The 16640-nt window shown below is 38.1% G+C and overlaps 1 protein-coding gene across 1 annotated transcript; it reads right to left on the bottom strand.

Moving 5' to 3' along the window:
* Nucleotides 1-1130: 1130 nt before the first annotated feature.
* LOC115437869 (peroxisomal biogenesis factor 19-like) lies at nucleotides 1131-16218 on the bottom strand. The gene is made up of 8 exons (XM_030161242.1): nucleotides 16121-16218; nucleotides 11800-11876; nucleotides 7005-7167; nucleotides 6832-6917; nucleotides 4934-5107; nucleotides 4690-4860; nucleotides 2507-2551; nucleotides 1131-2306 (listed from the first exon to the last, which is right to left on the bottom strand). The coding sequence occupies exons 1-8, from the start codon at nucleotides 16182-16184 to the stop codon at nucleotides 2202-2204; spliced, it is 885 nt and encodes a 294-aa protein (XP_030017102.1). The 5' UTR covers nucleotides 16185-16218; the 3' UTR covers nucleotides 1131-2201.
* Nucleotides 16219-16640: the final 422 nt, after the last annotated feature.

Raw genomic sequence — 16640 nt, 5'->3', positions numbered from 1 at the left:
CATGAACAAAATGCATATAAAAATAAGATGAACATGAGGTGGGACAGGTTCACTCAATTTTTTTGTAGAATGAACCATATAAAAGCAAAATCCAAACTGCGTTCTTCTGCAGAACTCATCTGAGCTGCAAAGACTGGCACCATGTATGCATGAACCTGTCCATTTGACCTCAGATAACCTGCTAATGTGATCCAGTTCAGTCATGCTAAATATTTAGAAACCTCTAAGGAGGAATTAGGCTTTTCAAAACTACTGAAGAATCTACTAATTTGATTGCATTTGAAGAGTACAACAGACTACTAACTGGAATAACTGTGGAATCGCTAGATCTTTACAATAAATAACCTCTTTAGTTTTTAGAATGTACCTAATGCTAAATTAAATCAAGTTTCTTGCAGGTCTATTTCAAATGACTTTGCACACCATCTACATTCACAAACATAACAATTCATTCAATTTTCACGATAGATATTAAAAATACTTTAAAATGTTTTAAATAATTGGTTTTCCCATCTTTGCCATGCTGGAAAAGCAAAAACCCACCTGTCAGTGTTCCAGTCCTGTTACCAAGTAATCAACAAAAGGCAGCAATGATGAACAAAATAAACAAACAAAAACCAGATAAACAAAATGAAAATTAATAAAACAAACAACAAACAAAAATTAAGACAGCACCAATCCCCTACGTGATTATAAAATTCATGCAAATTTGATTCACATTTTATTGAATTCTGGAAGACAATACGCGACTAAGAAATTCCTTTTATTACATTCCTGAAAAATGTAAAAGAACAGATGAAGAACACACATTTATTTGAATCATATCATTATTTTATTTCATGTATTTACAAAGTACAACAACAAAAACAGTTGTGTCAAATACCAGGTTGTTGTTTTTTTACAGTGTTCTGGGTGTTGTCTGCTTCGGCCCTGAGAGCTGAATAGGCTGCATCCCCCTCTAATGACACCCCCCCCCCCCCCCCCCCCCCCGGTGTGTGTTGGCTGTTCTGGATTTTCAGTGTACGGATGACCGAACCCTTTTACACACACCTTTTATTTTATAGTTGAGTCCCTGGCTGGTTTCTAGACCTCTCTGTTGTCGACAGAGGTAAAGTTTTGTTGCCAGGTGAAAGGAGTCCAAACCAAAGTGTGTGTGTGTGTGTGTGTGTGTGTGTGTGTGTGTGTGTAAACAAACCCACTGATCACGGTGGACATGATAGCAGCATAATTCTGCCCATTATTGAATAGGTATGAGTTACGGTGATGATTTTGTCTGATGGGAAGTTTAGTTTTGGAGAAAAAAAAACATAATGTACTTTTAATGGCGGGTAAAAGGGAGAACCGTTCATGCTATCGAGTTAGAAACCCACTCAAGTGTTTTCCTTCCTGGTATGGGACCCCAAACCAAAGACAAACATCACTCTGTTATAGAAAAAAAAAAAAACTGGCAATCACATGGGGAGCACTTTGCACAGTAACTCTACACTATAATGTTGACAGTAACCACAGCAAAGGCGTCCGGGAATCATTAGACCTCAATCACTTCAAATCGATACCTGGGAATGAGGAGGAATGACACTCAGGTAAAAGGGGGCTGTTCAATTACAAAGTGTTGGTGTTTTCACTCTTTAAATAATTATATACTTTCTTTCTCATTACAGTTTAATAAATCGTTAACTCGTTTAGTCAAATGCTGTACAGAAAAAATGGTTGAATTGAACAAAAGTTAATCAAGGTGAGGTGTTAAGGGACTGAAACTTCCCCCCACTTTAAAATAAGAACCTGCAGTGCTTTGAAGGACACCTAAAATTAGAATCGAAGAGTCAAAGGCACTGTTTATACCCGTCAGGTGGTTTGATCATCTTTGACCATGAGGCTAAACAGTACGGTAAAATAAAATGGAGGCCAGTGGTGAGCAAGCAGCTGAAAGGAACCCTGTTAAAAACAACAACCACTGACCAACTAAAGCAGGGATGTTCTGAGGGATGTTCTGAACGTGCCTTCAGTGATGTTACAGAGAAAGTGTTGTGTGTGTGTGTGGTTCCTGTTGATGTTTTTGTGCCTCGTCCTCGTCCACACACCTTCAGCCAGAGGGAGGACGGTGCTGACGCTCCTCACCTCTCCGTCCTCCCACTCGGTCATCATCCCTCCTTGAGACTGATGCACAGAGTGACCTCGGCTCTGGTGACGCCGCCGTCCGATCACATGATGGAGCACTGCTCCGCCGACCCGGCCCCGGGACCACCGGGTCCTCCGAGGCCTCCGGAGAGGTTCAGGGACTCCATGTCAAAGTTGAATCCAGGAGGCTGCAAGAAGAGGAAACATAAGGAATACTGTCATGAAGGATCATCTGAGCTACGTCAGCCTGAAACAATAGAGGGTATGCACGTGACATCACCGCTAGCAGAAGTCACCACGAAGACATTAGTGCAAAGCTGTCTGTACCTCTAAATCAAGGCTCAAATCATTGTTTCCCATTAAATGATTCAGAAAGTAGATAACTTACCGCATCACCTGCAAGCTCTTTGGGTGGCTGGCCAAGGTCCTGCAACTGTTCGTAAAACAGCATTAGAATATGTTTAAAAAGGCAATGGAAGAACAATATTTATGACATAAAAGGAAGTTCCCCTTTTAATAGGAGCATACAGGGGATTTCACAGCGACAAAATAAATTCAATTTTATATTTTTTGTTATATTTTTGTTTATGAATACACACATGTAGTACCTAGCACTAGCATTAATGATTAGCATTAGCACATAGCACACATTAGGAGCTGTGAACCGCCATTTAATTTAATGAGTTTACTAATCAAAAACAACTGGTTCCCAGCAAACACACACCAACAGAACTACGTATAAACACATGAGCATGTGCTGATTTACACTGCCTGGTGTATGTTGTGTCACAATAAGGTTCATAATATTTGTTCCGTCCATAGTTGCATTCATTTTTGATTATTGATGGAGAATCGGATCGCTGCATCAAGTCTGTATCACATCCCAAATTAGAGTCTGGTCTTTATGGAGGCTAATCCATGTGTAAACTAATAAAGCACTCTGAGAGCTCAGACCTCCACCAAGGCAGATCAGCCCCCTCCCCCCATTATCAAATCATTTGTTCCTTGTGCCAGCATCAACACTTCCAGAAAATTTCACCAAAATCCATCCATAAGTTGTTGAGTTATCTTGGTAACAGACAGACAAACAAACAAACCCTGATGAAAACATAACCTCCTTGGCAGAGGTAATGATGTTTCATTCTCCCTGAACCGTTCTAGCACAAACCTGATGATCCTGATCAGTCCTGGTATTGTCCAATCTGTACGAGGTTAGAGACATGAGAGGACACTGACTGCATCAGGTAGAGTTCAATAAACAGCCTGGACTAAAAAAAGACCTGCCTGGACTGAACTGACCAAATAGTTCAGATCCTTCATGGGTCAGTACTGCAGTGGTTCAGAATGTTTCAGCTGTTTGTTTACATCCCTAGTATCAGCCATTTTTTTTATCTCACTATGTCGACAAAAGCACTTGAACACAACGCACTTGTAATGTTGAATTCCCTAGTGGAAAGGACCATCTTCCCGGCAGCACCTGAAGGCAGCATCAGACCTTCACAGAGGCACCAGAGGTTCTACTCTGAAATTCTGAAACATCGGTGGAATTGTTGGTGCGAATAACGATGATCTGACAAATGGATTTATCTTCAGAACGTGTAGGTGGGAGATGGGGCTGGTGGTATGAGGCTGCTTCAGCTGAGGAAGGAAAAACTGCTGCTAGATACTGGACACATTCTACCCTTCTCAACGGTGTTTGCTCTTTGTCCAAATAAAAATTCCAGACTTTTTGAAAACTGTTATTTTCTTCCCCCAGACTTTGACTTTATGTACTTTTATACTTGTGTTCCTACTTTTTTGGTTGAGATCGTAAAAATGACTAATATATAGTATAGTAGTATAGTATAGTATAGTATAGTATAGTATAATTTGCAGTAAATTATTTTACTGACAGAAATGTTTTCAAAACACACAAAAGTGCACAGATGTCACACAAACAGGTTTAATAATAATAATGGATTAGATTTCTATTGTGCTTTTTTGGTCACTCAAAGGGCTTTACATTATTGACCCGTTATTCCTTCACTCTCACATTCTCCCTCTGGTGGTGGTAAACTACATCTGTATCCACAGCTGCCCTGGGGCAGGCTGACAGAAGCGTAACTGCCAATTCGCGCCTACGGCCCCTCCGACCACCACCAAACATTCATACACCAGTGTCAGTAGCAGCATTGGAGGCAAGGAGGGTGAAGTGTCTTGCCCAAGGACACAACGGACTGACTAGGACAGAGCGGGATTCGAACCGCCAACCCTTCGGTTATTTGACGCTCTACCATCTGAGCCACGGCCGTCCAGGTTTCACTAGAATCATCCCAGTACCAACCTGTTAGTGAAGTAATACCACATTTTCTCTATGCTTTTCTCATGTATTTCTTATTTTACAAGATGATGTGGCTTTGAGCATACTCTAATTTTTTTTTCTCCATACTTCAAGGTCTGGAAAATAGTGTTTCAAACTTTCAAACCCTTTAAGACTTTCCAGACCTGCACAGGTACCCTGCTTCCCATGTTCTGCATTCAGATTCTGCTGTGGCGGCTCAGATGTTGTCAGATGTTTCTGCGCAGCTCTACCTGTTGCATGAGGTCCATGATGTTCTCAAACGTGCTCTCCTTCTCGGCGGCGCCCTCCTCCTCCTTCTCAAACAGCTTACAGATGTCTCCCATGATTTTGGCCTGCTGCTCATAGCGCTGGTAGTCTTCTGGGCTCAGGCTGGGCTTGTTGGTGTCCAACCACTCAGGATACTGGAAGTGTGAGAAAGACATGAGTAACAACAAACTGAGCCACAGAGGATAACAGAACAAAAGTCAAACTAACCTTAGTAGTGATCTCTTTGAGAGACGGATAAAGCACTTCCTTAGAGAGAAGGTTCTGCATGATGGACTGCATGATAGGGAGGATATTCCCTTCCTCCCCACCTCCCTCGCCTCCTTCTTCCAACCCCAGGCCTTCTAGAGCTTTGACCAGGTCCTCTCCAGCCAGACCTGATGTCTGAAAGACAAGCACAGGACCAGTCTGTAAGCTGCTCCAAAGGTCACACTAAATTCTCCTCAGTATTCCACTGTCGTAATGAGCTGCTGTTTAACACTGTGAGTGTACTTATGTTTCCTGGTGACCTTTGACCCCTGCGTGAAGTCAAGGGAAGGTTAACGTCAGGTCAAAAAAATTTTATTACAATAATCTACACTAAAGTTATATTTTGGGTAGGTAGTTATTATACTTTCAAGAAAATGTATTTTGAAATGAGAAAAAAATTGTGAAAAAAAAATTTGAGGAGTTTTCTGAGTGTGAATGTTTGGAAAGTGACCAAGTTTCCAAATACAGCGATTTGACTAATACATTATTTATGTCCTACTCTAGACACACAGTGTTTAAAATTAATACATGTATATATCTATGCAAAATACATTTGAATATAATGTTAATATTATTTGTTTGTTGTAAATATTGCAAAAAAAAATGTACATGATATTGATAACCGAAAAATGTTTTTTGTTTATTTAGATATTTACTTTTGTTGTCCAAAACTCTTGCTATTTAGGTTTGAAATATTTTTTTCCTCTACAACCAATTATTGAGTTGTAACATAGAGGGTTTAAGGTTTACACTGAATACATTTGAGGATGAAAATGTCAGAGGAACTTCACTTTGGAGAACTTTGGAATTCGTGCAAAAAATAGACGTTAATTTTTTATCCATCCGTGACGCAGTAGTTTTGGATATTTTTCATTTAAAAATATTTAAAACTAAATTTTGCCCTTTGAGTCTGTTTCAGATGGCATTCAGACCTTTACAATTATGTGGAATATTTGTCTTGAATTTGTCTGGTTCAAAAGTTATGAATCAAAAAGTAGTGGGCGGTCCATCTGGGACGCCCTTGACCTGATGTTCGCAGAGCAGTTTCAACGGCCTGTTTCAGTAACAGTGTTATTAATTTCATAACATTCTACAGATTTTTGGATCATTTTTGTTTTGTTTCTATTGTTGACTTGAGGAACTCATTAGTTTTTCTGGAAAATGTGTTTAATTACTATTATGCCAATTATGCCTAATGTCACTCATTTGCATCATAGTTCTTGTATTTGTTATACTCAAAGTAATAATCTCCATTCAATTTAGCATCTGCTCGACAGCAACAACACAAATTCTGTATCTTTGATATAATTTATATAACTGTATGATTAGGGACGTAACGATTACCGGTATAACAATAAACCACGGTAAAATTCCTGATGGTTAGTATTACCGTTTAAATTCTAAATATCATGATAACCATGTTTGATTACCGCACTTTGAAAGACAAAGAGAGACAGAGAGAGAGAAAGAGAGAGAGAGAGAGAGAGAGAGAAACTATCTATCTATTTATCTATCTATGAAAAAGAAACTAAAACAAGTCAAACTTAATATGGAAAATGGTCAAACAATGTCCATAAGGTGCCATCTTCAGTGCACATTTGTATGTTTGATGTTTACATGTTAATATTTGAATGTTTCTGCCAACAGAAAGTACATTGTGCCTATTATTTTATTAGATTTTTGTTTGTTTTTTTCAAAATACAACGTGGTTAAATTATTTCAGTGTGTGTATTAGTACTTTTTGAATGTTCTGAGCACATTTCAACAATAGCGCGATAATAATGATAACTGTGATAATTTTAGTCACAATAACCGTGATATGAAATTTTCATATCGTTACATCCCTATGTATGATGTACCTGCAGGTTGTCTGCATTTTTGGCCAAGCCGCGGAGGGTTTCTTTCAGACAGGATGTGAACTCTTGTTGCGAGGCGGTGTCAGTTCCTGTCCAGAAAAAGTAATAACCTTTAGAATATGGACACATGAATATGAAAAAGCAAAACAGACAACATAAAGTGAAAAGCAGCGTACCGACTTTCCCTGCGGCCTCTGACAGTTTTTGGAAGTGCTGCAGTAACTCGGGCTCCTCGCTGGCCAGCTCCGTCATGGCCTTCTCCCACTCCTCCCGGGCCTGAGCTGCCATGTCGCCTTCGAACAGAGTCTCAAAGAGCTTACAGTCTTCCAGCAGAGGCGGCTGCACACACAGACACACACAGTTTACACACTGTCTGCGTGCTTTCTTAGTTGATTTTAAAAGTTGTCATTTCTTTTCTTGGGTCACCGGTTCAATTCCCCCCAGACTGGCAGAGAGTTGTCGCTGATGTGCCCTTGAACAAGGAACTTAACCTCCCATTTGCTCCCTGGGCGCCTGATATGGAAGCCCACTGCTCCTATGCTGCAGTGTGTTGTGTGTTCCTGCATGTTCTGCATGTTCTACTGATGGGTTCAATTTCAGTGTGTGAACTCCACACTGACTAAATAAAACATTCTTCTCTTTTCTGGACTGAATGATGCTTTTATTGCATCACATACTGCTCACTCTCTTAAATCCAAAGTATGTCATTTCTACCTCTAGGGCACAGATGTCAAACATGTGGCCCGGGGGCCAAAACTGGCCCACCAGAGGCTCCAGTGTGGCCCCTGGGATGAATTTGTGAAATGCAAAAATTACACTAAAGATATTAACAATCAAGGATGTTAGAACCATTTTAGGTCAATTCAATCTAAAGTGGATCAGACCAATAAAATACCATCAGAATAAACTATAAATAATGAAAAGCACATTTTTTTCCCTTTGTTTTAGTGAGAAAAAAAGGAAAATTACTCTAAAATGTTTACAGTTACAGACTAGCCCTTTACAAAAAATGTGAATAACCTGAACAAACACAAACAACCTGAAATGTCTTAAGAGAAGTATGTGGAATTTTAACAATATTCTGCCTGTTACTAAATGTTTTGTGTATTTGTAGATCCACTGTGATCTGTAAGTTGTGAGGCTAATGTAAATTATATATGACAAACTAAAGCATAATATTGTATAAAATTGCACTTATTTTCCTGAGAATTTTCAGGTTGTTCATATTTGTTTATGTTATGTTCAAGTACAGTTCGTAGATGTAAACATTTTCATCACAAATTTTACTTTTTTTCCACTCAAAACATAGACAAAACTTTGGAGTTGACATTATTTATAAATTCTTACCCTATTGTTTATATTATTTTACTGCTCCGGCCCACTTTAGATCATATTAGGCTGCACGTGGAACTGAACTAAAATGAGTTTGACACTCCTGCTCTAGGGGATTCTTAACACTTTCAGTGCCACGGGCCGATTAAATCGGCTTTACGAAAACAACCTGTAAAGTGCCGATCAGATCGGCTTTGGAGAACACGCCACATTTGTGTACAAACAAACCATCCACCCCCATTTCTTTCTCACATTTCGATGATGTTCTTTCTGTGTCCCCCTTTTGAGACCAAGCAGACGGGAATTTGAGGTCACGCGACCGAATAATATTTTAATATCTTTTTAATGTTTCTTATTCTCCGGTGTTTCATCAGAGGGAGCCCTCCATGCCGGGGGGCGGCTGTGGACTCCGGGGGCTGTGGCGCCTTCTCTCACTGGGGTCCGCTCCTTTCTGGTGGGTGGGGGTCCCAGTTGGCCCTCTCCCACTAGTTGGGATGCGGGGCTGTGTTGCTGGTGCCTGGTGCCGGGGTCGGCGGCTGCCCCCTGGTGCGGATGGCTCCCTGAGACAGCGCCTCCTAAATTGATGTTTTACTTTTACTTGTACATTTTTGTTCTGGTCTACCCGTGCTCAGTCAGTCTTCTTAAGTATGTGTGAGCTTGTGGGTTTGCATGTATGTGTGTGTGTGTGTGTGTGTGCGGGTGAGTGGGTGGGTGTGGGTGGGGGGCGGTACTGATTTTTAAACTGATATGTAAAGCACTTTGTGCTACAGTTTTTAATGTATGAAAAGTGCTATATAAATAAGATATTATTATTATTATATTATTATTAATTATTATTATTATTATAAATTATGCAAATTACGATCAATAATGAATCGGCTGCGTCCGGTGCGTTTTGAATCTAATCAGCAATTGGTCGGATGTTACCGAGTGGTTTCCTGCAGGATTCTTCAAATATTATAAAAACGACGCGAAATACTGAAAAACGGCCAAATTCTGTGGCACTTTTAAGGCTTATTATCCCCTTAACTGTCTGGCACTTAAAGAGTTAACCAGAGGGAAGGATTAAAAAAATGAAGCCAATGACAAAGTAGAAAAGCCAGAGGTTGTTAAAATGTTAAGACCCCAGTGTTAACGTGTAAAATCTACTGCAGTTTAGGGCTGTAACTAATGGCTATTTCAATGGTCGACTTGTTATCAACTACTGTAAGGATGGAAAAGAGCTGATGGAACTGATGGAGAAGACTTTATTATACTTTAATGTACGATCTTGGAGAACAAGTCATGGGACTACGGATGGAAATAAATGTTGGGACACTGGATGAGCTTATCAAATCGATGCCATAGTGAATGTGTGCACTAATGAAGGCTGCAGACAGTCCCATGCAATATGTATATATAAAACTTTTTTTGTGTCTTGTTTCTCGTGGATTTTTGAGTAGAGTGTGTTGTCCAATAACCAAAGGGTTGGCGTTTCGAATCCCGCTCTGTCCCATTCATGTGCTGTTGTGTCCTTGGGCAAGACACTTCACCTACTCTCCTCCAGTGCTGCTACTCACACTTGTGTATGAATGTGTATGAATGTTTGGTGGTGGTCGGAGGGGCTGTAGGCGCAGATTGTCAGCCACGCTTCTGTCAGTCTGCCCCAGTTCAGCTTGGGTACAAATGTAGTTTACCACCAGCAGAGGGAGAATGTGAGAGTGAATGAATAATGGATCCACTGTGCGCTTTGAGTATGCGTTCATGGAAAAGTGCTATAAAAATCTAATCCATTATATTTTGCTTTTTTAAATGGAATTCTTCATTTTCCATCATTTCCCTGTGGTCTCCATAAACTGTAAATGCTCTGCTTGGGTCTGAAATCTTCATTCATTCAACTCCACAGGTCCATCTTCAACCCTATTTCTGACTAATGACACCAGAAAGGTGGTTTGGAGTGCTGGCCCTTTAAATGCACATGAGCCACTTCAGGCCCCGCCCCCTCCAGGTTGTTGGCTGTGCTGCTCTGTCCCGTTCAACCAACAACTGAACAATTTAGGTCAGGGGTCTCAAACATGCGGCCTGTGGGCCAAATGCAGCCCATCAAAGGTTCCAATCTGGCCCCTGGGATGAATTTACAAAGCGCAAAAATTCCACAGTCGAGGCTGTGGAACTGATTTTAGTTCAGGTTCCACATACAGACCAATATGATCTCAAATAGTAATAGCATAAAAACCTACAAAAAATAATGACTCCATATTTTCTTCTCGGTTTGATGTGGAAAAAAAAAAAAATTACATTATGTCGATAAATAATGACAACTTCAAATTTTTTTCTTTGTTTTAGTGCAAAAAATAACATTAAATTATGAAAATATTTACATTTACAAACTATCCTGTAACAATAAAACGTGAATAACCTGAACAAATATGAACAACCTGAGATGTCTAAAGAAAATTAAGCACAATTTTAACAACTTTCTTCCTGTTCCTCAGTGTTTAGTGTCTTTGTAGATCTGGTCCAGAATGCACATGGACAAATGATAAGTTGAGGCAGAATATTGTTAAAATTGCACTTATTTTTCTTAAGAAATGTCAGTTTTTTCAGGTTATTCACATCTTTTTTTGTTTGGATAGTTTATAAAAGTAAGTATTGTCATAATTTAATGGGGGTTTTTGCACTAAAACAGACAAAAATTTGGAGTTGTCATTATTTATAGGTTTTTATGTTATTATTTTACTGGTCCCGCCCACTTGAGATCAAATTGGGCTGAACGTGGAACCTGAAAGAAAATGAGTTTGACAACCCTGATTTAGGTAATGGGCTCCAAGTTTGGACATATTTTCAGCCTGGACTACAACCGCTGCTGCTGACAAACAATTATGCCAAACTGGAGAAATGTTGGTCTGAAGTCTGGACCTTATATGTGCAAATGTCATGAAGGAAGTAGTTATAAAACATAACAAATTAAGAGGGAATTGAAATGCATTGTAGAAATCCACTTGATTTTTGCCCAAATGAAATTAAAGATAGTTTTGCAGCAGCTGGAGGGTTCAAATTCAAACTGTATGAACTATTAGGGTCCAAATACACAAAGAAATGAAGCACAGACTAAGAAAAGTGGGTTTAGACAAATATGAGCCCTTTAAAGCAGAAATGTTAAATTTAGCATGTAGCTTTAACATGGAAACACACTGAAAACACACAGTGCAATGTGACTCTTTGTAGTTGAAGTTGGGCCGTGATTTCGATCTGTGTCAGGAGGTATTTTTACACCAGCTGTGAACTCCGAGTGGGTTATGCAGTACTGAAGACTGATCAACAACCAGCTGACTGAAATGGAGCAGCAAGGGTAGAGAAGTATAATAAACAAAAAATACACACAAGAGGATGTGCAAAAGACAGGGGAAAAACAACAAGGGTGATATTTTACAGTATGTATATTCTGTGTGAGTATCTTGTTTTTTCTTTTCTGTGCACAATCTAAAAAAAAAAAAAAGCTAATTACATGAAAACCCTTTACCTTCATAGTAAAGTGATGAGGAAAATCTAATGTTTTCTTGATGTTAAAGTTGCAGTGCAGTAACTAATATCAATATTCTGTTCATTTCCATTCATCATTAACACCACATTAGCATTCCATAAATATAAGACCCAGACCTTCTCGGCTCCGCTGCTGGCTGAGGTGGAGGCCGGTGCAGGAGGGTCCGACGCCTTGTCAAAGTCACCCAGCGCACCTGAAGGAAATAAACCACATGTTCATTTATACGAGTATGTGATGCATCAACATGTCATCGTTGACTGAAAAAAAACAACAGTTTTGACAGTGAAACAAAAAGATTTTTATTTACGTTGAGAAAGGTTGTTGAACTGTATGATGTCACTGAGGTAGGTGTTTCTAAGTTGTTTTACTGTACACACCTGTGATCTCTGACCTCTGTACTGCAATATAACTAGAGCGAAAACAATTAATCAATTTATGCTTAGGGGTGTTAGAAAATATCGATTCCGCAAAATATGGTGATATTTCATTTCACAATACTGTATCGATATTTTTAAGTATTTATTCTAATGCAGATATGGCGGAGGTTCATTTTTCTTTTTTGGTTTTCTTTACATCTTATTTATTATTATTTAAAACTGTTTTATTAAATAATGGTTATTTGAAGCATCCTAAAAGCACTTTTTACTGTCTGAGAGGCAGATGGTAGTTCCTTTGTTGGGACAAAATAATGTTATAATGTTAGTTATGAACTAATAGAATATGAACATTTGAACAGGCTCTTAAACTGTAATGTCTGTAAAATATAATTTAAGTTTGAACACAGGAAAAGTTAGTGATATCGCATTAGATCCTGTTGTGATCAAATATAAATGTGTTTAGTATTTGTGCAGATTTCTGGTGTAATTCAGTTCTTCCAGAAATAATCATTTTAAAAAAGAAACAATCAAAAAATTGCCTTTTTCACAGTATCATGATATATTGTATTGTGATTTGTATCGTATTGCCAGATTCTTGCCAATACACAGTCCTATTTATGCTGCGCATTTTTTTCTTGCACTGTATTCTGCTGCAGCCTTGACCAGTGAATTTCCCTGTTGTGGGATCAATAAAGTCTCAACTAATCTAATCTAATCTAATCTAATCTAACCTAACCTGATCTAATCTAATCTAATCTAATCTAATCTAACCTAACCTAACCTAATCTAATCAATTTGAACTGATAAAAAAATATTTGATTACAATTTTCCTGAATCAAAGCTTCATTTCCTTAATTTTCCTACCACTAAACATTGGTTCCACTGGTATAATTAACTGATTAAATATTAATATTTCATATATAAAAAACTGACCAACCAAGGAGTGAGTGAACCTCAAGCCTACCATTCAATTCTTAAAAACCCTCGAAAAATTTTTTACCACTTCACTTAACACACAGAGCGCCCAGGTAGAACCCCTATGAGGAGCCATAAACATTATTTCTCTCTGAAACAAAATATAAATCCCACCTCCACTCCAAATAACAAAGTTGACTTTACTGTTCCAACAAATCAACAAACCACATATACATGCACATCACTCTTAGTTTTGTGTTATACTTTTGAAAAGATCAAAATGATGCCCTAAGGATGGTTTAACTAACTCATAAAATACATACAAAAACAAAAACTAAACAAAACAAACAAAAAATCACAAAAAATGGCGGGGGTATGAATAATTTTGAGGATGACTATATATGTAAAATTACCTTGAATCTGTATTTTATATGTTGCATATATTTATTCTATCTGTGGTTTAGAGTTTGTGATAGTTTTAGATTTAGTCTTTCTTTTTGCACATTAAGAATCTGCTGCTACACAGAACAGAGCTGCTAAACTGATTTTCATAGTTCCTGTAAGTGACAGTAAAGATCTATTCTATTCTATTCTATTCTATTCTATTCTATTCTATTCTATTCTATTCTATTCAGTTCAAACAAAAGGTGCCATTGGCTGTAATACTAATAAATCAAGGTAACAGCTGATTTAATGATAACATCTGCATCAAAATGCGTCAACAGTTGATCAGTTAGCTGATATTATCTATTGGAAACTACTGATCTTCAATTTGCTCATAAACTGGATGACTGCTGAACATCTTAATCAAAACAACAAAGACCTGAGTCACTGAACTTTATTTATAATTTTACTTATACTAGTAACTAACAAAGGAAAATCTGGGTACGAGCTAAAAATTAGCATTTGCACTTCAACCATAATCTGAGCCAAATTCTGCCAAAACCAGTAGTTACTAGGAGTGTAAGAAAATATTGGTTCTGCAATATATTGCGATATTTCATTTCACGATACTGTATCAATATTAAAAAGTACTGTATCGATATTTTCAGGTATTTATTCAAATGCAGATATTGTGGAGGTTCATTTTTGTTTTTCTTTTTTATTTATATTTTATTTATTATTATTTAACACTATTTCATTACATAATGTTAGTTCCTTTGTTGGGATTGCACAAAAATAATGTTATGTTAGTTATTAACTTATAGAATATGAACATTTGAACAGGATTTTGAACTGTAATGTCTGTAAAATATAAGTTTAAACACAGGAAAATTTTATGATATAGCATTAGATCCTGTTCTGATCAAATAAAAATGTGTGTAGTGGTCTGGTGTAATTCAACGTTTCCAGGAAATAATCTTTTAAAAAACAAAACAAAACCAATGAAAAATTGCCTTTTTAACAGTATCATGATATATCGTGATATATCATATCGTGATCCTAGTATTCTGATTTGAATCATATCGCCAGATTCTTGCCAATACACAGCCCTGGTAGTTACTAAATAGTTGACATCAGCACTGACTAATTGACCAAACTAATTAACTATGTGTTTCCACATAAAAAGGAGCAATTTTTCACATCTTAAAAACTACAGAATGAAATTTAAAGAAGAAAAACCACTGGTACCATTATTCAGCTAAAATTTCCTTAGGGGGTCAAATGAGTGGCCATTTTTGTCAAAAAAAAAAAAAAGTTGTCATAAATGCATAGAACTGTGTTGAAAGGATGCTAACCCATTTGTGCACAGACTACTGGTATTCTTTGACAGTGGAAGCTCTATTTTCATAAATATTGGATTTGGAATAGCACGTGTATGTGAAAACTTTTGCTGGTGGACGGACATGACAGTGGACGGACGTGACATTACCCATGATGCTCTGGTCAGTACCAGTACTTTATTAGGAATAAACTTATAGACTTACTATTGCTAATTTCCTCTTCTTCATAAATGTTGGTATTGTGGATCTAAAACAATCCCAGCTGACACAAAAACACTAAATGTGTCAGTGGACGGATGTGACATGGTTGTTGTGGATCCCATCATACTGATGCTCTGCAGCCATGTCAGCGTTTACACTAATGATCCCTGTGCAAAAACTAGGAGCACTATTATTTATTGGATAGTTTATCATCAGACTAAAGAGGAAAGAACAATATAGAATTGTTATTTCTTCATAAAAATGCTTATTATTAGAAAACTATTGATTTCAACAGTGCTGTGTGCCATTCTTCATGTATGTATTGGTGGAACAGAAGCAGGATGGATCAGCACCATACTCCAGATTGAACCTGTACAAATAAAACATGTGATATGGAGGAGAGAATCTGGGAAGAAAAACTGGGGAATCTAAAAGAAGAAAAGATTTGTTTTTCAGCTAAATTCAGTTCAAATATAACTTGGCCATTTGTGACATGAAAATATAGACTGAATATAGGCTGAAAACATAGTTCATATGAGCATCAACATGTTGAACAGAACAGAACTCCTGTCCATTTGAACAACTGTCATTTACCAACACAAAGTTCCTTTGGATTCACTTAAATTGATTTCGTATGCACAAAGACAGAAATAAGACCTCTAAGCACATTTTAGCCGAAATAGACTACTAATATGACTACTGATTGGTATTATTTAGAAATAATAATCGACTAATCGACTAGTTATTACAGTCCAGCGTCAATAGCGGGGATGTGAACAGCGTCTCCTGTCTGCTGTTGTAAAACTAACAATAGTCATCAGTCGTTATTGCATGCTTACAAGAGATTAAACCCAGACAAAGACAAAAGTGTGTTAGCGCAGACATGAACACATAATCCGCCATGTTTACTCATCAGCTCATCATGTAGAGTTTAGTGTCAACCAGTAAAAAAAAAAAAAAAAAAAAAGTCAAGGGCAAAGACGTACAGCTGTAACATCCCGTTTTGTTACTGCTTCTAGTGTGACAACACCTGGAATGTTCACTTTCCGGTGCTTGTTCGGTAAATATTTGACAGGTCTGTCATCCAGAACTACAGCTTTTATAACTGACTGAGAGCAGCAGGTTCGACAGACAGTCTGTAAATGTTCAAACACTTAAATAACCCACGGTGCCGTCGGTGCCCTGAAGTGCACATTACACAGTGAACACGGAGCCCTTACTGTCCAGTAACTCGTCCAGTTCTGCATCGTGTCCTCCGGACGACTCTCCTGCTCCCGACGCCATGATGGTATCTGGTCCACAAATTCCCAGGTCGGTCTCATAAAAGTGACGTCTACGATTTGAAAACGTCGCGGACATATATACGTCACATCTCAACCCAAATGAGAGCTTCCGCCATCTGCTGTCAGGTGTAGAAATGACAAGAACCACTCAACACTTGAAACGAACCCAACCAGCAGACTGGGACCACAGCTCATGGGTTTTTCCTTTGTATGTGTGTGGAAGTGTTTGGACTGGACATTTAAGACTGGCTTCACACAAACGTTTGCCTTCCTGAAGAATTTTCCGTAATGGTCATTACTTGTGGACATGTAGTGGACAATGCCAAAGACGGCTTTTTACTAAATATCATCATCTGGGTCAGTTTTACACACAAATGTAAACATTTGAAGATGAAACCCACTTTTTCCAGTTTCCATAATGAGTTTCTGCTCTATATAAAAACTCTCAATCACATTT

This window comes from Sphaeramia orbicularis, chromosome 17 (assembly GCF_902148855.1).
Source record: "Sphaeramia orbicularis chromosome 17, fSphaOr1.1, whole genome shotgun sequence".
Lineage (NCBI taxonomy): Eukaryota > Metazoa > Chordata > Actinopteri > Kurtiformes > Apogonidae > Sphaeramia > Sphaeramia orbicularis.
Note: the sequence above shows the minus strand (reverse complement) of the source record. Positions and strands in the feature narration are given on the sequence as shown.

What these genes read in the sequence shown, in the direction of transcription:
- LOC115437869 (XM_030161242.1), bottom strand. Translation starts at nt 16,184, where the DNA reads ATGGCGTCGGGAGCAGGAGAGTCGTCCGGAGGACACGATGCAGAACTG. An exon ending in AAAATGCAGACAACCTGCAG is followed by an intron (nt 5,108 to 6,831) that starts GTACATCATACA and finishes CTTGTCTTTCAG; the next exon opens with ACATCAGGTCTGGCTGGAGA. An exon ending in TCAAAGAGATCACTACTAAG is followed by an intron (nt 4,861 to 4,933) that starts GTTAGTTTGACT and finishes TCACACTTCCAG; the next exon opens with TATCCTGAGTGGTTGGACAC.